The sequence below is a fragment of the Prionailurus viverrinus genome, chromosome B4 (assembly GCF_022837055.1).
Source record: "Prionailurus viverrinus isolate Anna chromosome B4, UM_Priviv_1.0, whole genome shotgun sequence".
Taxonomy (NCBI): domain Eukaryota; kingdom Metazoa; phylum Chordata; class Mammalia; order Carnivora; family Felidae; genus Prionailurus; species Prionailurus viverrinus.
In genome coordinates, this window is record NC_062567.1 from 139,352,783 (window position 1) to 139,377,745 (window position 24,963).

Sequence of the window (24,963 nt, forward strand, 5' to 3'; positions counted from 1 at the left end):
CACCAGTGAACTGAACACTGCCTTTGTGCAACTCATAGCCTGGCCCAGCTCTTTAAAATCTCTCAGTCCCTTCCTTTCTCTCTCCAAGGTTGCAGCTTTAATTCGGGTCCATTCCATTAACCGCCATTGAATAGATTTACTGAGCATCTACTATGTGTCAGATGTCTACTATGGATGTGGGTATTTCAGTGTATTTGTAGATCCAGACAGAAAAACCCATGCTCTCACAGAGCTTCCATTCCATGGAGGAGACGAATAATAAACAACGGAATGGTAAGCATACCTTCAGTTTGTGGTTCACTGCACAAAGAAAACAAGACAGGGTGATTTAATAAAGAGGATATTTCATGGGGAGGGGTGCTTTTGCTTATAAAGTCAGATAAGTCCTTTCTAATGTAGTGACATTTGAATTGACACTTGAATGATAAAAAGGAGTTGGCATATAAAGAGCTAGGGGAAGAGTTCTAGATAGAGGGAACGGCTCAAGAAAAGGTGGGAGTGGCCTGATATGTTCTGCTTTAAGGCATGAAAGAAAGTAAAGAATGGGGTTTAGGAGAAAAGTGGTATGAGACGAGATCAGCTAGGTAGGCAAGACTTTTTTTTTTTTTTTTAATTTGGGAGAGAGCGAGCGAGCAAGCACACGCACATGTGAGCAGGGGAGAGAGAGACAGAGACAGAGAGCGAGAGGGAGAATCCCAAGCATGCTCCATGCTCAGCAAGGAGCTCAAGGCAGAGCTTGATCTCACAACCCTGGGATCATGATCTGAGCCGAAATCAAGAGTCTGATGCTCAACCTACTGGGCCACCCAGGTGCCTCCAGAATTTTGGTTTTATTTTGAGTGTGAGGGAAAGCCACTGGAGGTTGAGAGCAGGGGATATATTTTAAGATAATGACTTCAGGGGTGCTTGGGTGGCTCAGTCGGTTAGTGGTCAACTTCAGCTCAGGTCATGATCTCATGGTTCATGGGTTTGAGCCCTGCATCAGGCTCTCTGCTGTCAGTGCGGGGCCTGCTTCAGATCCTCTATATACTGCCCCCCTTTCCCCCTCCCCTGCTCACATGCTCTCTCTTTCAAAAAAAGTAATAAATAAACATTAAAAAAAGACAATGACTTCAGCTGCTGGTTGGAAACTGGACTATTGCAGAAGGTTGAGAGGAGGCAAAAGTGGGAAACCAGTTAGTTAAGAGAGCATTAGAATGATCTAGAGATGGATGTAGCTTGGACTAGGGTGGTAGGTAATGATATCAATGGTGAAAAGTGGAAGGGTTCGTGCTATAGTTTGGAAGATGAGCCAAAAGAATTTGGAAGAGGATCTGATGTGTCTATATTTGCAGGGGTAAATGATAGGGAGAGAGATATCAAAATGATTCCTAATTTTTATGAGAACAATTTGATACATGGTGGTATTATTAGCCAAAAAGGGGAAGACTAAGAGAGGAGAAGATTAGAAGGGAAACCAAATGCTCTATTTTGAATGTTAATGTGAGATGCCTATTAGGCCTCCAAGTGGAGATTCAAATAGGCAGTCAAATATATAGGCCTGGAGCTCAGGAGAAAGGCTGGAGTTGGAAATACAGAGTTTGGAACTGATGGTGCAGGCTCTCTTCACCTTTCATTTGGACTATTTTCATAAACTCTTGACTGATTTTTCTGCTTTTAGCTTCCTCTTGTCAAATCCATCTTCCAGTTCACCTCCAGAATGACCTTACCTAACATGCAAATCTGACCATGTCACTCTCTTTGCAACCTTTCAATAGCTCCCATCTTCTTTCAGGATAAAATATAATCTCTTTACTATAGATATAAGATCCCTTAATATCTAGCTCCTGACTGTTCCCATTCTCATCCAGTTCTGAGTTGTGACCAAATAATTGAAGAAAGCCTTAAGAGATCTAGAATTTGGGCTCCTGGGTGGCTCAGTTGGTTGTGTCCAACTTCAGCTCAGGTCATGATCTCACAGTTTGTGAGTTTGAGCCCCACATCAGGCTCTGCACTGACAGTGTGGAGCTTGCTTGGGATTTTCTCTCTCTCCCTCTCTCCCTTCGCCCCTTCCCCACTTACATTCCCTCTCTCTCTCAAAATAAATAAATTTTAAAAAGAGAGATCTAGAATTTATTGAGATATTTAAAATCTGTAAGAGTTGTGTATTTCCATGAGACGTGATAAAAAAATATCCATGAAAAAACCACAAAACTCTGCAAGGTTAAAAAATCTACAGTTTTCCTACAAAAGAGCTAAATAAATAAAAAATACAATAAAATAATTCTATCATGTAGGTGGTTGCAAAAATCTCTGTGAAGGCAAAGTAGATACACAATTCATATCTATGTTGTGTGGGGTACTTGCTCAATTCACTAATTTATAAGATTGCAGTTATATTCTTTTACCCATACATTTAACACATATTTATTGAGCACTACTCTAGATTCTGAAAATACAGCAGTGAACAAAACAGGTTAAAATCCTTGGTTTCATGGAATTCATACTCCATGGTGAGAGGAGACAATAAACAAGATTAATAAGTGAAATAAACATAAGGAGGGGATAAGTACCAAGGAAAAAAGTCAACCAGAGATGGAGTGTGGGAGGAAGTGTGTGTAAGGTGATGGCTGAAATTTAAATAAGTGTACAGTCTTGTGATGAGCACCAGGTGATGTATGGAAGTGCTGATTAATATTACGCTGTATGCTAACTAAATAGAATTTAAACAAAAACTTAAAAAGAAACAAAACAAAGGAGTAAAGGGGGGGGGGGAAGAAAGAAGGAGGCAAACCAAGAAACAGACTTAACCATAGAGGACTGAGGGTTACTAATAGGGAGGTGGGTGGGGAGATGGGTTAAATTGGTGATAGGGATTAAGGAGTGCACTTGTGTGAGTACCAAGTCTTATTGAAAGTGTTGAGTTGCTCACTATATTGTACACCTGAAATTAATATTGCACTGTATGCTAACAAAATGGAATATTATATTATATTATATTATATTATATTATATTATATTAATTTTGAGAGAGAAGCAGGGCTCATCCGAAGCAGGGGCTCATGTTTTACCCTAAGCGGGGCTCATGCTCACCAAATGTGGGGCTTGAACTCATGAATCGTGAGATCATGACCTGAGCCAAAGTTAGATGCTTAATGACTAAGCCACCCAGGTACCCAATTAAATATAATTTAAATAAAAACTTAAAAATAAGTAAGTGTACAGGGAAGGTCTTTTGACTAGATTTTCACCAGAGACTTGTAGGAAGTGAGAGAATGAGCCATGCAGATATCTGGGAAAAGTGCATCCCAGGCAGAGAAGAGAGTAAGAACAAAGGCCCTGAGCTAGGAGTCAGCTGGATGAGCTGAAGGAAGAGCAGCAAAGGCAATATAGTTGGTACAGAGAGAATGAAGGGGAGAGCAGTAGAAGATGATGTCAAAATTGCGGGGTGCAGAATCATGGTGGGCCTTGTAGTCCACCAAAAAGACTCTGGCTTTTTCTTTGAGTGAGACGGGAGCTGGGAGGATGATAATCTGATTTATGTGTTAATAATCACTGGATTGAGAGTAGCTTGTCTGGACATGGGCAGAAGCAGGGCGACTAGGAGGCCACTGGAATAACGCAGGTAAGAGATAATAGCTTGAATCAACATAGGAATGATGTAAGTAGTATGAAGGAGAATAGAATAGTTCAGGGTATATTTTGAGGGCAGGGCCAACAGGATTTGCTGATGAGTCAGTGTGGAGTCAGGGAAGACACTAAAATTTTTGACAGGGTAACCAGAAATGGAGATACCATTAACTGAGATGGGGGGAAACTGGAAGACACTGGGTTGTGTGGGGAGAAGAAAGAACTCAGTTTTGAACATATTAAGATGCCTATGAGGCATCTGAGTGGGTATGATGAGTAGGCAACTGGATAAAGGAATTCAGAGAGAGTAGGCTAAAGATAGAAACTTGGGAGTCATCATCATATAGATGCTATTTAAAGACATGACAATGGGTGAGATCAAGGGAGAGAAGTCCATCATCAAGTTTGGGGAGATGTGAAAAATCTAGCCAAAGCAACTGAAGAAGAGGGGCCAGAGAGGTAGAAGGAGAACCAGTCGGGAGTCTTAAGTAAAGTCCAGACTCTCAGAGAATCCCTGGACCCCAGCCAGTGTCCTCTGATCATATGACATCTCAGGAAACTGAGAAGACAACTCTGAAAAGTACAAGAGAAGGGAACTTTAAAAATTGCATGGGATAAAATAGATGCTTCCTTAGTGAGTGAATAACTTACAATGTTGAGAAGGTAAGGAACAAAGATAGGACGTGTTCAAGACCATAAAAAGCTAGAATTACTGCATTTGGTATTTTATGCATTTCTATGTTTAAGAGAATTTGGCTTATTAGAGTAACAGGTCAACTCTGTCATTCTAGCTTAAAATGTGAAATTGATTATGGCTTATAATTTTAAGTCAAAATCTTACTAAGTTTATAAAGAGATTTAGGACATTTTTAGGGAATCTGAGGTTCATTATATTTATTAGTTTGACTTATGATATTTATTTTATTTTATTTTTTAATTTTTTTCAACGTTTATTTATTTTTGAGACAGAGAGAGACAGAGCATGAAGGGGGGAGGGTCAGAGAGAGGGGGACACAGAATCGGAAACAGGCTCCAGGTTCTGAGCTGTCAGCATAGAGCCCGACACGGGGCTTAAACTCATGGACCGCGAGATCATGACCTGAGCCGAAGCCGGCCGCTCAACCGACTGAGCCACCCAGGCGTCCCAATATTTATAAGAATTATTTAAGAGAGTGGGAAGGTTTTGGGGAGCCTGGGTGGCTCAGTCAGTTAAGTGTCCGACTTCGGCTCAGGTCATGATCTCACGGTTCATGAGTTTGAGCCCTGCATCGGGCTCTGTGCTGACAGCTCGGAGCCTGGAGCCTGCTTCGGATTCTGTGTCTCCCTCTCTCTCTTCTCCTCCCCCTCTCATGCTCTGTCTCTCTCTCAAAAATAAACATTAAAAAAAAAAATGGGAAGTTTTCTTATTAAGACAATTGAGATACTTAAAGAAATGAAATATATTAAGTTTATAATTAAATGAATTTAAATTTATAAATAGAAAACATAACAATAATGTTATTTAAATCATTATTAAATTTGCTAGCCTACAACAAGATTAAACGTTTAGAATGAGGGCACCTGGGTGGCTTAGTTGGCTGAGGGGCTGAGCGTCTGACTCCAGCTCAGGTCATGATCTCGTGGTTAATGAGTTCGAACCCCACATCCGTTGCTTCTGTCAGCCTGTCAGCACACGGCCCGCTTTGGATCTTCTGTCCCCCTCTCTCTGCCCCTTCCCCGACTTGTGCTCTCTCAAAAATAAATAAACATTAAAAAAAACCTTTAGAATGAGATAATCTTATTGAGGATAAGTAATCTAATAATCTGATTTAGAATAACATTTATAAACTAAACTTAAATGCTCAAGGAAAGATGGATTTTTAATATTAGTAACTTTAATAAAATATTAATTTTTAAAATCAAACATTCAAATACTCTTTTCTCTGTCTAAATAATGCCTTTAAAGGCACCAAAGCTCATATTTATCAATATCTAGCCATGTCCTCATATATACCCTAAGCTTCAGTCATATGAAAGATTTTGTAAATTGGGGTGTCTACCATATGCCAACCACTACAGAAATTGGAGATTAAAAAATAAATAGGTATGGGGCACCTGGGTGGCTCAGTCAATTAAATGTCTTATTTTGGCTCAAGTCATGATCTCACAGGTTTGTGAGTTCGAGCCCTGCATTGGGCTCTCCACTCTTAGCGGAGTGCTTTGGATCCTCCGTCTCCCTCTCTCTGCCCCTCCCCGCCATGCACACACACAGATTCTCTCTCTCTCAAAAAAGTAAACATTAAAGTAAATAAATAAATAGGTACATAGTCATGCCAACAAAGAAATAAGTCTGGTAAAAAGAGACCTGTTGTACCGCAAGATTCTCTGAAGAGCAATAGCCATTCGTCCAAATGTCCTTGCTCAGTTTCAAACCAAATCCTGCTCATTTAAATAGCCTTTATAGCCATGTCATTGAGGACTCTGAGAACACCATGTTCTCTCTTGCCTCTATGTGTTTATATATATTATGCTACTGCCTGAAATACCCTTGCCTCACTCTCTCTGTTTTTAAAGACTTAGTTCAAGGGCCACTTCTAGAAATCTCTCCTTACATTTCTAATCAGCCAACCCTGAAGGTTTCACCTCTCTTATGTTCCCACAACTTCTACACCTCCTTCTAGCCAGATATTGTTGTAAGCATTTGCATCTTTATCAAAACCATATAAGGTAAGTACTATTATTATTCCAACTTACAGATGAGGAAAACAAGCCTCAGAGAAATTAACTAAACTGCCCAAGGTCAGACGGCAAAGACACAGATCTGAGAATCGCGTCCTGACAATCTGGCTGCAGTCTGCGTGCTCACACATTATACTACTGGTACGCAATAAATTCTTGATAAATATGTGAGTGAACACAACCAATGAAAGGTAGTAAGCAACTAAAGAAAAACTTCTGTGTACCCCGAAACCCTGGACTAGAATCCAGGCTCTGCCATTTACTGACTGTGAGACACTGGAAAGTTTAAGTCTTAGTTTCCCCTTCTGTAAAATGGAAATGACAGCTCCTTTGTAGGTTATTGTGAAGATGTACATAGCTATGGATAGAGTAGGCACCCAAATTAACAAATTAAATAGTAGGCGTGACTGTGTGTGTAACACGAGGTACACACAGAGTAGTTGCTCAGAAAACATTTTACTATAATTAGGTGAGAAAGAGATGTGAATCTAATAATATAAAAGATAACATTTATTTCACGCTTAATATGTGCCAGGAACTGCGTAAATTCTCAACAAACATTGACTGATTTCACAACAACGTGAGAAAATTAAGTGCTATTATTCTCCCTGTTGTACAGATAAGGAAACGGAGGACTGTGGAAGGGTCTATCCAAAGACACACAGCTAAATAGTAGTAGGCCTGGATTCAAACCCAGTCCTGATTCTAGAGATGGAGCTCATTAGCATTACATTTTCTCACAATTGCCTCAGATGATACAGTGGGTAGTTTTGAGCTTGACAGATGGAACAAAGGGGGAGAAAGAATGGGGGTAGAGGAATGGAATGAAGAGGCTATAGGAGTTCAATTTGGGGCAGCTTGAGTGTGTGGTGCCTATGGTGTACCCAGGTAAAGTTATTTAACAAACAGTTGAAATACAGGATTGGAGCCCAAGAGAGAGGGTAAACTGAAAATAAATGTGAATGTATAAAAGGAGAAGGGAAAATGGACTTGGAAAAGTCCTTAAAAACCAGCTCTTAAGAGCAGTTGGAAACAAGCCCATAAAAGGCACTGATAAACAGTCAGAAATGTAGAGAACTGGGGAGTGTGTAGTCGAGACCACAGAAGAGAGGAGGGACTGGCCAATTAATTCATTTAGTCAACAAATATTTATTAAATGTCAGGAACTGTTTTAGGTGCCAGGGGTGTATTAGCAAACAAAAGACAATAAGCCTTGCCCTTGTGGAGTTTACATTCTGGTCAAGGGAGACAGATACATAAATACATAATTTATGTGTATAAATACATCATATATAAATCTATAAAATATATACGTATATGAATACATAAACATATAAAGTGTCAGGTGCAACTAAGCACCATGAAGAAAACAAGGCAAAGTAAGGTAGGCTAAAAAATAACGGGAGTGGGAGGAACCGCTATGGAAATCTGCTCTGAGGTGAACCTTCAAATAGCCTCAAGAAAGTGAGCGCGGGAGTCCTGTGGCTATCTTGGGGAAGAGCACCGTGCAGAGGGAACGGGAAAGAAAAAGCCTTGAGGGTACGTGTGCTTGGGTGTGGTTGAAGGAGATCAAGAAGGCTGGAAATGCTGGAGTGGAGTGAAGGAGGGTAGGCTGTTAGAGGAGGCTGAAAGACTGGAGAGGACACTGCAGTTTATATAAGACTTTGGCTTTTATTCTGAGTCGTATGAGGAGACGTTAGAAAAATCCGACAGAGGTGACAGGATGTGAATCACGATTTAAAAGGATCACTCTGGCTGCAACGGCGGAGATGGTAGAGCAGAGAGGAAACTGCGGCAAAACTCCAGGTGAGGGATGACAAGGCCTGGACCAGAGTGTTAGGAGTGGGAGTCGCGAGGGTTGCTTGGATGGCTCAGTCGCAGTTAACCTCTGACTCTGGACTTTGGCTCAGGTCGTGATGTCATGGTCCCAAGACAGAGCTCCGTGCTGGGTGTGGAGCCTGCTTAAGATTCCTTTCACGCTCCCCTTCTACCCCTCCCCCCCGCTCACGTGTGTGCACATGCACGTGCTCTCTCTCTCTCCCCCCCCAAAAAAAAAAATAGTGGAAACAGTGAGAAGTGACTGGATTCTAAATGTGTTGTAAACATTGAGCCGACAGTATGTCCCGGCATCCAAGTAGAAATATAAATCTGGAGTGTGGTGAAAAGTCTGGCTGAACATCCTTATTTGGGAGTCACTGGGGTACAGGTGACACTTAAAGCCACGGGACTAGTTGAGATCTCCTAGGAAGTGAGAGTAGAGGGAAGAGAGGTCTGACCTCTTCACTGTTTAGAATTCGGGAAGAAGAGGACCAGCAAAGGTAGAAGAAAAACCAGCAAAGAAAGTAAACAAAGAGTGATCCATTGTGTCTCATATAAAGTAGCATAAGCAGGGGCACTTGGGTGGTTCAGTCGATTAAGCATCTGACTCCTGATTTCGGCTCAGATCATGATCTCACCGTTGGTGGGACTGAGCCCCACGGCTCTGTGCAGAGAGTACGAATGGAGCCTGCTTGGCATTCTCTCTCTCTCTCTCTCTCTCTCTCTCTCCCTCTCTCCCTCTCCGGCTCACACATGCTCTCTCTCTCAAAATAAATAAACATTAAAAAAAAAAGTGGCATAAGGAATAAAAAAGTGACCATGGATTTGACAATCTGAAGGTCACTGGCAATCTTGACAGAAGTTGTTTTCATGAGGTGGCATGGACAAAAGCCTGATTGCAATGTGTTCACAGAGACGGTAAGAAGAGAAGTAGAAACTTGCGTGTTCTGGTTCAAAGAGAAGCAGAGAAAGGGCCAGTAGCTGGAACGTAATGTGCAGTCACAGGTGTTTTTTGTTTTACGTTGGGAGATGTTACACCAATGTCAAATATTACAAAAGGACCAGACGAATTGCGGACATCTTCTTGGGGTGTCAGGCCTAAGTGAGTAACAGTAACAACAAGATTTCCACGAATAAACAATTAATGAAGCGTTAGACAAAAGAGATAGCACATGCAGATTTCACGGAGAGAGGAGAAATAGGAGAGAGTAAGAAGGTGACAGAGGGAACGTTTTCTGTTTTTCAATTCACAAAGGCAGAAACCTGCCTGTGTGGAAAGAGCTAGTTGAACGGAAAAGGCTGAAGAATGCGGAGAAAGGGTAACTGAGGGCGCAGGGACTGGTTTCCGGTAGGAAAGTGGTCACATGACGAAGGGAAGGGAAGGGAAGGGAAGGGAAGGGAAGGGAAGGGAAGGGAAGGGAAGGGAAGGGAAGGGAAGGGAAGGGAAGGGAAGGGAAGGGAAGGGAAGGGAAGGGAAGGGAAGGGAAGGGAAGGGAAGGGAAGGGAAGGGAAGGGAAGGGAAGGGAAGGGAAGGGAAGGGAAGGGAAGGGAAGGGAAGGGAAGGGAAGGGAAGGGAAGGGAAGGGAAGGGAAGGGAAGGGAAGGGAAGGGAAGGGAAGGGAAGGGAAGGGAAGGGAAGGGAAGGGAAGGGAAGGGAAGGGAAGGGAAGGGAAGGGAAGGGAAGGGAAGGGAAGGGAAGGGAAGGGAAGGGAAGGGAAGGGAAGGGAAGGGAAGGGAAGGGAAGGGAAGGGAAGGGAAGGGAAGGGAAGGGAAGGGAAGGGAAGGGAAGGGAAGGGAAGGGAAGGGAAGGGAAGGGAAGGGAAGGGAAGGGAAGGGAAGGGAAGGGAAGGGAAGGGCGGGTTAAGGGTCCAGGTGGCCCAGGCTCAGCTGAGGTCTCTAGCTCGCCGGCAAATGGCAATGGAAAGGTTCTTCTCGGGCATTCTCGGTTTGAGGAGAACAACACGGGTTAAAGCTGTGTGCCCCCTACAGGCACCCAGACGTGCCGCGGAGAAGCAGGGGTGGCGGGCGGAGGCCACACGGCTGCACAGCACACGCAGGACTCCGGGGTGGCACAGAGAGAGGGGATGGACGTGGCTGGCCGGGGATTTTGAAACGTGGGGGGTGGACGGGCAGGGTGAGGACGCACGTAAGGCAGCGGACTTAGGGCTAAGAGGATGCGTGGGGAGCCAGCGGAGGCCCCGTGGGGACATGAGGTCGAGGCCCAGGTGGCCGGGGGCTGTGGCCAGGGTGATGCTGGGTCTCAGGGGAGGGATGGCTAGACGGGGAAAGGGGGTGAGCAAGCCCGGGGCGGAACGGGGTGCCAAAGCCAAGGGAACGCGGGGAACAGGAGACTAAGGGGGTTGGGCGAGCGGGGGGGGGGGCGGTGGGAGAGCAGGAGGGTTGGGGATCACTCGGGGCGTGAAAGGCTCGGGGTCGCAGGGGTCCCGGGCGCCGCCGCAGAGCGCACAGGCGTGCAGAACTCCAGGGCCTGGAGTCCGAAGAGTCCGCTGGAGTCTGGGCCCCCCTCGGCTGAGACCAGAGGGGCGCCGGGGTCACTGAGGCTGTGTGAGGGCGAGGGGCGCGCGCGCGGTGGGAGTCCCGGAGCGACGGGGCGAGAGGCCCTGGGGCCGCTCCCGGTGAGCGGACGTCAGGAACCGGGGAGTGCGGTCTAGCGAGCGCAGGTGCCCCAGCTGTGGCGGCAACAGGTGAGAGGGTCGGGTTGTGCGGGAAGGGGCGGGGTCTAGGATGTGCAGTGTGTGGTGTCTGCAGGAGGCGGGGGGGGGGGGGCGACGAGACTGGGGTGAGGTGGGGGGTGCGGAGTGAGGAGACACGTGGGGGGTCGGGGTGAGGAGACGGGGGGGGGGGGTGAGGGAGGTGCTAGGTGAGGAGACACATGGGGGGGTGCGGGGTGAGGTGACACGTGGGGGGTGGGGCTTCGGGGGAGGAGACACGTGGGGGGCAGGGGTGGGGGGGGTCGGGGTGAGAAGACTGGGGTGAGGGAGGTGCGAGGTGAGGAGACCCGTGGGGGTGGGGTGTGTGTGGGGGGAGGAGACACGTGGGGGGGTGGGGGGAGGAGACTGAGGTGAGGGGGGGTGCAGGGTGAGGGGACACGTGGGGGTGGGGGGTTGGGGGGAGGAGACACGTGAGGGGTGGGGGTTTGTGAAGGGAGAAGACACGTGAAGGGTGGGGGGGTGTGAGGGCGAGGAGACTGGGGCGAGGTCACGGGTTACGTCGTGATAAGGAGTGGGGACGCTGCGGTCAGGGCGCGCAGCGAGGGCGTGGCTCACCTCCCGCACCGCCTGCGCTCGCGTCAGGATCCGCCGTCCACCTACGCAGCCTGGGGCACGAGGTCCAAGCTCGGCAAGGCACCCCGCCCCTTTCCGTTACCAGATCCGCCCCCAGAAGTGGCTTCTCGCCCTCATTGGCCAGTCTCCCGGAGCGGAAGGGGCGGGGTCACAAACACGTGAATGCGCCCACTTCTGGCTGGTCCCAAGTGTCAGCCTCCAGGTCTCATTGGCTACTCTGTAGAGCGGAAGGGGCGGAGTCGTCTCCGGCTGGTCTCGCACGTGGGGCTCTGCGTCGCAGATGGGCCGAGTTCCCAGACTGAGGACTGGCTGAGTTCTCGGGAGAGCGGAATTGCAGCGAGGGTCCACTGGTGGTCCTGATCGTTGTGTTCCTCTCTGTGGTTCATGAGTGTAAGGTATGCGCTCAGGGCCCTGTCTGCTTGACCACTGTGCCCCCAGTGTTCAGGACAGCACTTGGCACAGCAGGTGCTAGTAAATATTGGTTCAATTAGTTCGACGCCCACATATATTCAGTCTTGACAACTACAGTGCTGGCGGACATTGTTGCATCTGTCTTACAGAGCAGGAACAGAAGAAGTACATGCAACTGGGGAGAGTGTGAGCTCTGGCTCCGGTCCAGGCCTGCCAGGCATCACTGGCCTCCAGGCGGTGGAAGCACATAGCCCCAAGTCAGGACAGGCAAGAGAACCGCTCACGGTTCTGCACGTTAAGCTGTGGTCCAGAGGAGGCCGGAGAGATTGCTCACACCGCAACAGGCCAGTCTAAGGAGCTCAGTCTTTTTTTTTTTTTTTTTTTAATTTAAAAAAAAATTTTTTTTTTTCAACGTTTATTTATTTTTGGGACAGAGAGAGACAGCATGAACGGGGGAGGGGCAGAGAGAGAGGGAGACACAGAATCAGAAACAAGCTCCAGGCTCTGAGCCATCAGCCCAGAGCCCGACGCGGGGCTCGAACTCACAGACCGCGAGATCGTGACCTGGCTGAAGTCGGACGCTTAACCGACTGCGCCACCCAGGCGCCCCAGGAGCTCAGTCTTTACTTAGAGGGCACTTCGGAAGGGTGGGAGGCAGAGGAGTGACATGGTGAAGAGGTCTCTCTGGCTGCTGGAGGGAGAGCTGAAACAGATTGTTGCTGTGTGGGTGAATGATGTTGGAGATGTGGACGGGGTGGAGGGAAGTACACAGAGTAGAAGCCTTTTAGAAGATAGACTTGACAGGGCTTGGTAATGTGGGAAGTGAAGAAGAAAGAAGGAATGGGTTGGTGGCTGTCTGGAGGGTGATCACTGGCTGAGTTGGGGAGCAGTGGGGGAGAAGCTGATTTGGAAGGCTGTTAACCAGTTTTGAACACTTTGAGATTCCAGATAAACCTGGGACGCACTGAATTTTCTTTCAAGGATTCTGATTTTTAGTGGACTGATTGCAGAATAGGAAACAGAGCTATAACTGAGCCAGACAGTTCTGGGCACAGAGTATTTGCCCATCTATTGAGGCCATACCCCCTCCCCAAGCTGGCAGGTTCCTGCCCTTCTGAACCTGGTTCCCTTGCTGTCCCTTCCCACCTGTGAGCTACCCTGCATACTTCTATTCCTTCCACCTTTGCTTAGACTTCCCAGAGCTGATTCCTGTTACAGCATCTCAGAAAAATACTAATCAGCAATAACTCTGATGGGTGATGAAGACAGCTTCAGGAAAGAGTAGGAGTTTACCAAGATGAGAACAACACAGGATTTCAGGTAAAAGTTCTATCAAAGGCAAAGGCAAGGATGTGAAAAAGCCTTCTTCATTTAGGGAACGGAGAGTCTGGTTGGGGCTCAGCATTCTTGAGATGAGGCAGAAGATCATTTGGGCTGGAATGTGAGGGCCTTGGGTACCCTGCCTAGTGGATGAGGTGGGCTATCTGAAGAACCCTGCAGAGCTCAGGCCAAGAAGGATGGGCTCTCGGTAAGCCCAGAGATGTCAGTCTGGTCTTCCCATGCCCCTGTGCGTCCAAAACCAGCAAACTATTCACCAAATGTTTTCTTTATATCCTTGTCATATAGCCAGACTGTATTTTCCAGCCTCCCTTGCATTATGAGCCCTGGCCAGTGAATGTGGCAGTAAGTGCCCTGTATCATTACCAGGCCAGATCCGTAAAAGCTTCCCACGAGTGATACTTTCTCTCTCTTCCCCGTGTACCTGCTGGATGTTGATGTCCAAGGCAACTTGGGACCTACTTGAGGAAGGCAGGGCTTCTGTCGGCATGCCTTTGAATAATGGTATGGAGCTGAGTCTCCATCTCAGCCAACTGAACAAGAACTAAATTTCCCTTGGGTTAAACCATGAAGATGTCAGGATTTATCTGTTATGGCTGCTAGCCTTTACTAGTGCAGATCTGTAAACCTATGAGAGACAAGCAGCTTGTTCAGGTTTGATGGGTTGTCACCAGAGGTTTATATCTTGGTTTAGCACTATGGTTTCTCCTCTTACTTATTTTAACCAAGAACAAATCAGATTAAAAAAAAAACACAAAACTTTGGATTTCAACATTAATTAAAAGCCAGCTTTTTGGAGACCCTGCTTACTGATCTCCCAGAGCTGGGTGAACTGATGAGCCCAGACACCTGCCAAAACCCAGACACCTACCCAAAGTAGGTGACACAGACACCCAGAGTGGCAGAGGTCTGTGAAGATATTTTTGGAAGACCAAGAAAGCTCTGAAATGGAACGTAACATTTTGTGAGCTTAGATTTAGTTTTATAAGCTTCTCACTGAGACTCAAAGGAGGTTAGGAGTCTCTGCCCTGGGAATCCTCTCATGTACTCTTAGGGTTTTAATGATCTTCAAAGTTGTTCTCAGGAGCCTACATCTCCTTAGCTTTCAAGTTATATTTTGAAGAGTCTGAGACATTTTCACGAATACTCCCTATAGGCACATCAAACTCAACATTTAAAATTCTCATCCAATATCCCAATCACCCAAAGCAGAAAATATGAATATCTTTGGTGCCTCCCTATCAGGTTTTTCAGACCTTCAACATTCTCAGTTTCCTGAGACTCCCTTCTTTAGTCTAAGTCCTGCCATTTCTCCCAACCCTGCCCCCCCCCCCCCACCAAGAGCAGTAATGACAGGTCTCCTTTCTGTCCTTACCAGCCCCTACTTTGTTATTTTTTTTTTAAGAATTAAAAAAAAAAGTTTATTTATTGAATTTATTTATTTATTTTTGAGAGAGGCGGGGAGAGGGGCAGAGAGAGAGCGAGGGAGGGAGAGAGAGAGAGAGAGGGAGAGAGAGAGAATCCCAAGCAGTCTCCACAGTGTCAGCAAGGAGCCCGATGTGGGGCTCAAACTCACAAACCATGAGATCATGACCTGAGCTGAAACCAATAGTTAAATGCTTAACTGACTGAGCCACCCAGGCACCCATATTTATTTATTTTGAAAGACAGAGCATGAGTATGGGAGGGGCAGAGAGAGAGGGAATCCCAAGCTGACTCCACACTGTCAGCACAGAACCTGACATGTGGCTCGAACCCATGAACCATGAGATCGTGATCTGAGTTGAAATCAAGAGTCAGATGCTCAACTGAGTCGAGTCAGGTGCACAAACCCCCGCCCCCCACCGTTGGTTCTAATGTCATTTAGGTTGGCCATGATGATCCCATTAAAATTTAGGGCAGGCAATATCACCCTCTGCTCAAACCTCAATGTCTCCCCCATCATTCAGGGAAACCAGAGTCTGGCACAGTCCACCTGTCCCCCCCGGCTCCGCCCCCCCCCCCCCCCCCCCCACTAATTTTGTGCCAGCCACAGACCGTCCAGTACTGTTCCTGCATTGCAGCAGGCAATGCTTCCACCTTGAAGCTTTGGCTCTTGCTGTCCACTCTGCCAGGTATCTGCTGCCCTTGCACGCTCATTTCCTTCAGGTCTGAGTCCAATGGCCCCGTTCCGGAAGGCCTGCCTGTGCAACCCCATCTGAAATTGCCACCCACCCCTCAGCGCTCCCTCCCCTTACTTTTCTCCTTAGCACTTATTACTATCTGACTTACTATATAATTTACTCATTCTTCTTCGTTAATGCCTGCCTCCCCACTAGATTCTAAGCCCCAGAGGGAGGGACTGTTTTGGCCACTTTTATTCACAGCTGTATCCCAGTGCCTAGCCCACAGTAGCACTCAATAAGTACTTACTAAGTGAATTATTCCAAAAGCCTCCTGGTTTCCCTGCCAGCCACTCCGTCCCCTGATCCATGCCTGTCTCACCTAATAGTGAATTCCACATAGGTCGGTGCCTTGTTCACCACTGAACCCCCAGCACAGAGCTCGACAAACAGAGCTTCATGAGAGAAGGCCCAGGATTGTGTCTAATTCATTTCTAGGCTCTTTTTTTTTTTTTTTTTTTTGAGACAGAGACAGACAGAGCATGAGCAGGGGAGGGGCAGAGAGAGGGAGACACAAAATCCAAAGCAGGCTCCAGGCTCTGAGCCGTCAGCACAGAGCCCGATGTGGGGCTCGAACCCACGAACCATGAGGTCGTGACCTGAGCCAAAGTCGGATGCTTAACCAACTGAGCCTCCCAGGCGCCCCTTCATTTCTGGGTTCTTAGCACCAAGCATAGGGCTGAGATTCAGATTCATTCTAGCTTGCAGTGATAGTGCTGTCTACTTATACTTTCCAAACAAATTACTTTTTGTTTACTCCTGATGTTAATTTAATGTAAAAGCCAACCTGAGGGGAGGAGCATGTGTTGCTCCAGATTATAGTGTGTGCTGTCTCACAGACATGGCCACTTGGCACCTTGACCTCGGGCCTGAGGTTACAGCCCCTCCCTTTGGCCAGGAGGAGGCCAAGGGCCTCCACAGGGCTGTGCAGGGGTGCAGAGGGCATGACTATTCATGGAGGAGGCAGGTGGGCCCCACTCTCTGGCTGACAAACAGAAGTGGCCCCAGGGACCAGGTGAAGGTTCTAAAGCAAGAATTTATTCCAAGTGCACATGTGAGTGTGGACAGCGGTGACCTCAGGAGAGACACGCATTTCAAAGTAGGTCATATGCCTCTCAGTCTCCCAGCCCCAGCTCCCCACCCTGCCACTTCTCTGGTCTGGACTTGGGCAGGGGAGGGCCTCATAGTCCCCAGCAAAACAAAGGTACCTGAGAGCTAAGAGAAAATTACACAGCCTTATCTTTATTTGTATCTAGCAAGAAAAAGAAAATCAAAATCCCCTCCCTGCTCCAACCCCACCTCCACCACCTGGGCCCTCAGCCAGCAGCATCTATCTGCCTGGAAAGTGCCGGCTGCCAGAGCTGTCCTTGGAGCCTGGACACCTGTACAAGGCCACCCTGTGCCTGTGAGCCGACCACAGGCCCCTCCCTCCACAACGTGGGGATGAAAGGGCAGCTGGCATTTCTCCAGCTCTCAGCTGTCAGCCTTGGGAACTTGGAAAAGATCAGCGATGTCCAGCAGAGCCTGGCGGATGTGGTTCCCAAAGCGCTGGGCATTCTGTGGGAGCCGAGAGCTCAGACCAACCTTCAGGTGAACCCCTGTCCCTCTGCCCCTAAAACTGAGGACTCTTCCCCCACCCTGCCCAGACAGGGCCCCAGGTGGCATCCCCTCCTCAGGCCTGCGCAGGAACCGGGGAGACTCACTGTCTCTGAGCTTGAAAACTTGCTGGAGACGTGGAAGAAGATGGTGTTTTCGCCCGCAATCATGTAGGAAACCCCATAGCCGTCATCTGCCACCTGAGGGCAGCACGAGAGTAAAGAACAAGTAAAGCAAACTTTGTGGATCTGAAAGCCAAGCTGACTTCATGCTTGTTCTCCCCACAATATTCCCAGGAAGGGGCCCCACCCCAGATGCTGCGTTTTTCCTGAGGTCAGGAACACCCCCAAGAAAAAGCGTGAAAACCAAGGGGCTCTGCCCGATGCAGCTCCAGACACTACCAGGAACCCAGGACCTTGTGTTTCTTTCAGGAGGCTCAATATCACCGCTTCTCTCCGGGGGGCGGGTGACAAACTAGCCCCCTTGAACTTCTCAGTGGGAGGCCTGGGCTGTCTCTGGGAAGCACACACTTCAGAGGAGGAAACCAGCCCTGGGTGTGGTCATGCTGCAGCTGGGAGTATTGAGGAGTGTTGGCCTGGGTGGGCCCCAGGCACCCGTCTTCTGTCTTCAGGTCAGGCCCATAGCTACTCATGCTGTTTCCATGCAGGGCAAGCCCCGGGGCCATGCTCCCACCTCTGGTCTGACTTCAAGACTGCACTCTCCACTGAAACCCCTGGGGCCCAGTCCTGCTCATCGTCCTCTTTCAAGGGCACTTACAGGGCCAAAGCCACCACCGGCGCCCAAGTGATTCGGGTACTGCTCTGGGTCAAACATACGGATCTGGAATTGAGCGCTCTGGCTGGTGGAGAGGCGCCAGGGTTCTGAGAGCACCTGCAACAAGGGGGCCCCAGCAGTGAGACACCATGCACGGAGCGCCATGCACCGAGCATGCACCTGCTGACAGGTGGTGCGTCAGCACCAGTACGAGTGATGCTGCCCCTCGCCCGCCCTGCCAGTCTGTTCTCAGCCATGTCAGCATCTGCACAAAACCCTCAAGGCCCCATGTGACCTAACCGTCCCCTGGGCCTCCTCTCCTACCAGCCTATCCCTTCCTTGGTTCTGCTCCCTCCCCTCCTGCTGTTCCTTGCGCACCCACACCCCTGCCTCAGTGTCTGGGCACCGGAGGTTCCTCTGCCTGGGTATTCTGCCCACCCTGATACTGCAGCCTCTACGCTTTCCTCACAAGTGCTGTCATCACCTGACACTCTCCTGAGAACACCAGCTCCGTGAGGGGAGGTTCCCACTCAGAGCCAGGACCACAAGCCTGGATGGGCTGTAGAGTGGGAAAGCCGGCCCCAGCCCTCGAGGGCAGCTTCTGGGGAGCTGGCCAGAAAGAAAACAGGCCAAGCCCCCCCAAGAGAGGGCATGGGGACAGAGGACACACCCACCAACAATGCTGACCTCAGCCAGGAAAGGGGAGCTGACCCCCAGGTACTTGGAGACCACGTAAAGGCAGAAGAGGTGCCTGTCTATCCCAGCCCCTGTCATGGCCAGGCGGTACATATTCTGGTGTTTCTTGGAAGCTTTCCGGAAGAGATCTTGGAGGTCTGCTTTCTGGGGAGCAGAAGTGGAGCAGTGAAGAGTAGCCCTGACCCCAAGGTGGGCAGAAGGTAGAGGGGTCACCTCACAGTGTGGCTGGTCGGGGAGGCTCACCATGTGGGACCCCTTCACCATAGCCTGAACAAAGGCTGTGGACTCGCTGGTACAGGAACGGACAGTCTCGGTCCGTCCCTCTCGGAACATTCTAGTCATGGAAGCTTCATAGGTCAGGCAGAACTTGCCCCTGTCCTGAGGAGCAGAGAGGGGTGAATCTGGCAGGTGAGTCTGGTGCCACCCTGCCCCCTCAGCGGCCCTGCGGGGCTCCTACCCGGAAGTGGGCCAGCTGCAGGGCAATCTGCACAAAGGCGTCAGGGCTGGTCCGACACTTCTTGATGAGGCCTTTGCCAAATGGCAAGAACTGGAAGCAGTACAGCTCCACGTCGTCTGCCAGCGCTGTGGCCACCTGGTAGGAGCTCTCGATGACCGCCTGGCACTGCCAAGACATGGAAGGGTCAGCTGGGGGCAGAGCTCTCTAAGCAGGACTCCAGGGTCACATCTGGGAGGCCTGAAGTTTAGGTGATAGATGAAAAGCGGGGCTGGGCAGGTCTCGGTGCACCTTCTCCGTCTTCAGACACAAAGGGCAACCTGGGCGCAGCAGCCACCAGAGGTCAGGTAGGGCTTTGTGGGAAGAGGGAGGCACTAACAGGTGATCCACGGATGACTCTCACACATCACATCTTTCTCTAACCACCAAATAGACTCTGAGAAGCTCCTGTCCCTCCCCCGAGAGCATCCCAGGTACTTGTCATACTTGTCACTCTCTCACAAGCCCGTCCCTGTTCCTTCGCAGACGGCACACCTGCTCGGGAATGTCCCACTGCAGCCGCTGGGGAGCTGCAAGCATGGGGTTCGGTTTGCCCAGGCAGTGCCCAGTCTCCGTGTAGCCCAGGTGGAAGGTGTCAGTGCCCAGGACAAACTGCAGGGAGAAGGTCAGGCTGAGAGAGCACCCACGTGTCCCGCACCCAGCCTGCCCTACGGGATGCCTCAGGGCCCGTTACCTCCCAGAGGTGCCCTATGATAGGGGCGTCTGCCCACGCGTGTTCCGTGTTGAGGCCCAGCTGGCCATTCTTGAAGGCAATGATAGTAAAAGACTTGTCGAACCACCTGCAGGAAAGGAGGCAGGCGATGAGCGGAGCACACCGAGATGGACGGAGAGGCGGGGGGCCTGCACCGGGGCTGGGGTGCCACACCTGTTGTAGCAGTTGCCGTGAAGTAGGGCCTTGCCATAGAGGCTGAGGCTGGCCTCATCTTCAGGGTCGTAGTGGGGAGACTCCTCGTCCAGGGCCACAAAGAAAGCAGCGCGCTCGATGGCGTCTAGAGCAGTCTTGTTCTTGCCGGAGCTGAAGAAAGCCTGGCGTGCCTGTGCCCACTCCACTCTGGGGGCATAAGGGCAGGGTGAGAGCTGGAGACACTGTGGGTGGCAGAGAAGGGCACCTCCCAGGACCCAGCAGGGCCCAGAGCTGGGGGTACCAGCCTCTCCTGGAAGGTGTCCTTGTCCTCCACACACTCCCACCTGGCCATCACCGAGCTGGATGTGGCTGGAGATGCAGTGGGTTACAGCCACTGACCAGCAGTGCCCCTCGCCACAGAGGGTCCTGCTGTGGACAGAGGATGCCATGCCAGCACTTCCCTCCCTCAGTCACGCCTCTGGCCCCAAGTTCCAGGGCGGCACTCGGGGCCAAGCCCCTCCCCTCGTGGGGCCCTGATACCTTCCCCCCGCAGTGAGGGCTGCCAGCTTCTCCTCCCCAGGCTGAGGGGGGGAGGGGTCATCCAGGATCCTCTGGAACTGCATCTCCAGGTCGCAAGGCTTGAGCAGGTGCGAGCCCTGGTAGAGCCACACCTTGAAGAAGCGGCCCTTGTGGTAGACGGCCACGTGCCTGCTGTCGGAGAGGTGCTGCAGCAGGTCTACAGCGGAAGCGGGCAGGAAGGCTGAGGCAGCGTGGCATGGCGTGCCTTGCTCCCACTCCACCTGCTCTGTAGGCTGCCAGCTGGGCTTTCCTCCCCCGGGGGGGGGGGGGGGCTGGGGTGCAGGGGGCCTGCATTGAACCAGGCCCTATGCTGGTTGCCTCCACACCTCTTGTTTAAGGCCAACACCCTGTGAAACACTTCACAGGGCAGGAAGCCCACACACTGCCCCAGGGTCTGCGAGCAGCCTTCTGGTCCTACAGGCTCCATGAAGGGCTCACGGAAAGCTCCGCCCCCCTGCTGCTCCTTCCTCAGACTACCTTCCCCTGGCCTGTGAAGCCCGGACAGGACAGGAGGGGCTCTGTTTTGGGCCCGCAGGGTCCCAGCACTAGCATCGTGCCTGTGAACAGTAGGGTCACAATTACATGACCCTGAGACACCCAGGATGCTTGGTGATGGATGAGCACGTGGTAGGGTGACCAGCCATGGCAGGCCCAGAGCTGGGCGGGAGGGAACTCCGTCTGGATGGTCCCACCACGGGCTCCTGGTTGTGGCCAGTACCTGTCTCCTTGCCTGGGATCCGGGTGGTGTTGAACATCCTCTCCATCTGGTAGGAGCACATGGGCACGATGCCCAGTGCCATCACCTGGGGGGAAGGCCCAGCATGGCTCAGACTCAGGCCTCCTTTCCCTGTCATGCCCTCAACACAACACAACTCACAGGCTTGATCTCTTCACGGTCCAGTTTACGGCGATACATGATCATAGCGTGGACGATGTTTCCCAGGCGGGCTGCCTGTATGTCTGTGTTCTTGATGAGCACAAAGTCCTACAGAGAGAGGACAGAGCTTGCAGGTGGTGTGACAAATGTGCACAGGTCACCTGGGTCTCCCTGCCTAAGAACAGGGTGTCTTGACCCCTTCCCCCGGTCCATCCTGCACATTTGGTCGGGGTGCACTGCCAGAGATGAAATGCGTAACTGATCACGTAACCCCTCTGCCCAGCCTGAATCTTTGATCTGCTTTTCCATAATCTATTTTTGTTCGTATTTTGTTTATTTTGCATCGAAAAAGAAGTTCCCACCACTAAAAAACAGTTTAAAACCTCTGGTGTGGACAAGCTATATATAAGCTGTGAGGAGGACAGTTTTGTGGAGGAGGGGAATTCAGCACAGGATTCACAGTGTGTTTTGGACAGTGGGAGAGGAGAGAGAGGCATGCTGCATGGACCTGTGGCTGGGCGGTGGGGGGACCCTGGTGGCTGCGCACAAGCATGTGCTGGGGGTGGGGGGCTGGCCATGGGAGGGTTAGAGACCAACAGTGACCTCCTGAGCTCTCAGAGAAGCTGCTCTGGGTCCACATGGTGACACAAAAGGGAGGCAAGATGAAGGAGATTCCCTGGGGATGGTGTTAGGAGAGCTGGAAACATGCGGCTGGGAGGCCAGCAAGGGAACCAAGGCAGGAAGTGACGGAGCCTGGGGACTCTGAGACTGACAGCGTCAGGCTGTGTGGCTACCCAGTTCTCTAGATCCTCGGTATCTCTGCGGCCCTGAAGCTGCTTCCTGACTGTTCCTCCAGGACCTCCCCCATCTTCCCTGTCCCCGAATTCTCTCGCACCATGACATAGTAGTTGCTGTTCACCACGAGGGGGGCCCTGCTGCGCAGATACACGTACTCTTCCCACCAGTCACTCACCTGCGGGAGGGAGGGAGCAGTGAGGGCTGGGGCAGAGGGCAGGGGACAGATCCCCCTGACACAAGCGGAGGTGAGGGTAAGCCCGGGAGGGGACTCACATAGTTAGTTGCCCACCATGACTTGAGGACCAGGTACTTCTGCAGCCTGGGAGCAGTCTTGTCCTGGAATTCTTTGGCCAGCGTCTCCATTCGGTAATATTCCTCATCATCCAGCAAGGGCCGCACAGACTCCAGGTACTGTCCAGCCAAGTTATTGTCAGTGTGGGGGCCAAACAGCAACAACCACCTCTGTCCCGACCCTCTTCCAACCCAGCCCCATTGCTCTAAACCGCGCTCTTTGCAGGGGACAGTTCCTTATGTTTGCAGAAGTCCTCTGGGTCCAGCCTAGCCTGCACATTGGGATGTCTGACTCAGGCCCTCACCCGGTGAATTGTGGCTGGCACACTGGGCACAGGAAGCTTGGGCAGGGATGTCTGGAAGCTGTAGAGCATGGGCCGCCGGCTGGACAGAAGGCGGACACAGAACTGGGCGTACAGAGCACAGAGTGTTTCTGGTGAGAACCAGGGGAAATAATGGAAACAAACTAGCAAACACTTGAGGACTTGGGCCCCCGACCCTCAGAACCAGGACAAACCTATGCACCAGGCACCAGTGCCCTGTCTGCCTCTCCCCTCCAAGTTAGAACCCCAAATGAGGCCCCCAGGGTCTCAAACCAGATGCCTGACCCCCTCCCCTGGCTTCTGCTCACAGCCCAGACTTTGGTGAAGTGGCTGGTCTGGCCGTGCATCTCAAACATCCAGCCATGGTAGGAAAGAAGCACTTTCAGGGTTTGGCGGAAGAAGAAGATGCCCATCATCCAGACCCCCGTGGAGAAGATAGCCATGCTGAGAAGTGCCCGGGTCTGTGGGGTCCGGTAGGGGCCACATCTGTCAGAGAAGGGAGAGGGCTGCAGGGGGTCCACTTGAGGCCAGCCTTGGGGAAATTCTGACTCTGAAGTTTTCATGGTACAAACCATCTTGGGGGAGGTGCTGAAGAATAACATTCCTGGGCACACTCGTGTCTGAATGCATAACATGCAAACTTAGGAATGTGGGACTCTGGTGATGGCAGCCCCCAGGGAGGGCTGCCCTAGGACCTCCAATGGCTACTGTCCTGCATCTGCCCAGCTCAGGAACCCTGGCCTTAGAGCCTGCCCGGCCCTCTCTCATAGCCCTGCTTCTCACCCCTCAGGGAGGCATCTCTGGATACAGCAGATGAGTCCCATGGAGATGTCCACTTTGCAGTAGGAAGAACCCACGGTTGCCATGACGACGACCAGCCAGCTGGTGGGGCTGCCAGGGTACACACCCCTAAGGATACCATTCTGTGGGGCAGAAACAAGCACACTTACAGCAGGAGTGACGGCGGTGAGCAGGCACCTGTGGGGTCCCGGGTCTCTCACCTGTTGTGTTCTTCTTCCTCCCTCATGTCTGGTCTTCCCCTTCTCCACACTCCCACACCTGCAGCACCCCATTACTCACTGTGTCCCTCTGCCACTCCTTGTATGCCCATCTCCCCGCCACACCTTGAGCGCCGCTCTGGTTTCTGCACTGCTAGGGCCTGTCACCCAGCAGTACTGCCGGCCAAGGTGGGGGTGGAGGATCTTAACAAAGGGGCAGCAGCTGACACCTGGCCTCCGTCTCCGAGAGGGCTCTATTCTGCACTTGCTGGAAGAAGCCAGAACCACCTGCGCCCACCTTGATGCGAATCAGGCGTTTCTTCCAGGAGTTGATCCCAGACAGGTAGATGTGTTTCAGGGCCTCCCGACTGAGCCGGAAGTCGACCCCATCTGGGGTCACCGTGAACTGGAAGGCCACGGCCTGGTGCGCTTCCGCCATCCTGGAGGTTGGTCGTCACCTGGGAGGGGGCAGGAGGGTGCGCGGGCGGGCTCAGGCTGACCCCGCCCCCGGCCGCCCTCTGCGCGGAGGCCCCCTCCCTCCGCCCCCGGCCGGGCCGCGCCCCCGCCCGCACCGCGCTGGCGGCCTTCCCCCGCCCTTCCGCTTCGCACGGCCCCGCAGCCTGACCAACGGCCGCGGATCCCTCGCGCCCGCGTTCCGGGCAGGGTCCGTCACGGTGGTGCAGGGGTCGAGCCGTAAAATCTGCAGAATGGCTGCCTCGGGGTGGGGGCGAGACGCAGAGTTGGTCTGGAGCAAGGCCGGGTCTGGGCACTCCCAGCCCCGCCTGGGAGGGACCCCGGCGCCGTCCTGGTCCCCTGCTCCGGTCTGGGACTCTGAGCCGGACCGGTGGCCCTGTGTTGCCCCCCACTCCACTCACGGGTTGGGTTCGCTCCTGTCAGCGTGTGGGGCGAGTAGCTCTGGCCCGTGTCCCCACGTCCTTCAGGCCTGGCCATCCCCGCCCCGCCCTCACCGGGAACCTGACACCCACTCCCAAATTTGGGTTGAGAAAACAGATGTGGGGCGGCAACCAGAATCCCCTTCCCTCTGTGGTGGGAATCAGGAGTGGGGCGGTCCCGGTTTCTGCAAGCTGAGATTGCTCAGAGGTTTGGGAACCTGGGGGGGCCTAAAGGGTCTCACGTGAGGATGGTAGCATTAGAGCTAAAAATAGCTGAATGTAGGGAAAAGGTCATCCATGTGTCAGCTGTGCTGCCTGTCCCCTGCTCTCCAGTGCTCAGGGTTGGGCAGCCCCACCCCAGGGCCCTCTCTGTACCCCCATTGCTCCCCAGTCCCCCACCCCAGTCTCCCTAGTGTGCAT

The 24,963-nt window shown here is 51.4% G+C and overlaps 2 protein-coding genes across 8 annotated transcripts in view; both read right to left on the bottom strand.

Moving 5' to 3' along the window:
* The window catches only part of SYCE3 (synaptonemal complex central element protein 3), a 29,501-nt gene extending 17,988 nt beyond the window's left edge, over positions 1-11,513 (bottom strand). The window contains exon 1 of one of the 2 annotated variants that reach the window (XM_047866650.1): positions 11,432-11,513. The gene's annotated coding sequence lies outside the window, so the exon portion shown is untranslated. Of the gene's footprint in view, positions 1-1,709; positions 1,766-11,431 lie in introns of those variants that run through there. The other variant, XM_047866651.1, reaches the window with a different exon arrangement.
* On the bottom strand, positions 157-24,910 carry CPT1B (carnitine palmitoyltransferase 1B). Of its 6 annotated transcripts, none has more exons than XM_047866644.1 (19): positions 24,526-24,910; positions 23,949-24,108; positions 23,436-23,575; positions 22,961-23,138; positions 22,635-22,736; positions 22,312-22,449; positions 22,136-22,213; positions 21,241-21,348; positions 21,082-21,166; positions 20,325-20,520; positions 19,806-19,991; positions 19,614-19,719; positions 19,415-19,531; positions 18,884-19,048; positions 18,670-18,804; positions 18,418-18,570; positions 17,734-17,847; positions 17,064-17,156; positions 16,612-16,917 (listed from the first exon to the last, which is right to left on the bottom strand). In XM_047866644.1, exons 2-19 carry the CDS (start codon positions 24,087-24,089, stop codon positions 16,834-16,836), a joined length of 2,319 nt encoding a protein of 772 aa, XP_047722600.1. In that variant the 5' UTR covers positions 24,090-24,108; positions 24,526-24,910; the 3' UTR covers positions 16,612-16,833. The 6 variants fall into 6 exon arrangements, with proteins under 6 accessions (XP_047722602.1, XP_047722598.1, XP_047722600.1 ...); XM_047866643.1 differs by having other exon boundaries at positions 24,276-24,910; XM_047866645.1 differs by lacking the exon at positions 24,526-24,910 and adding an exon at positions 24,223-24,237.
* Between the last annotated feature and the right edge of the window lie 53 nt (positions 24,911-24,963).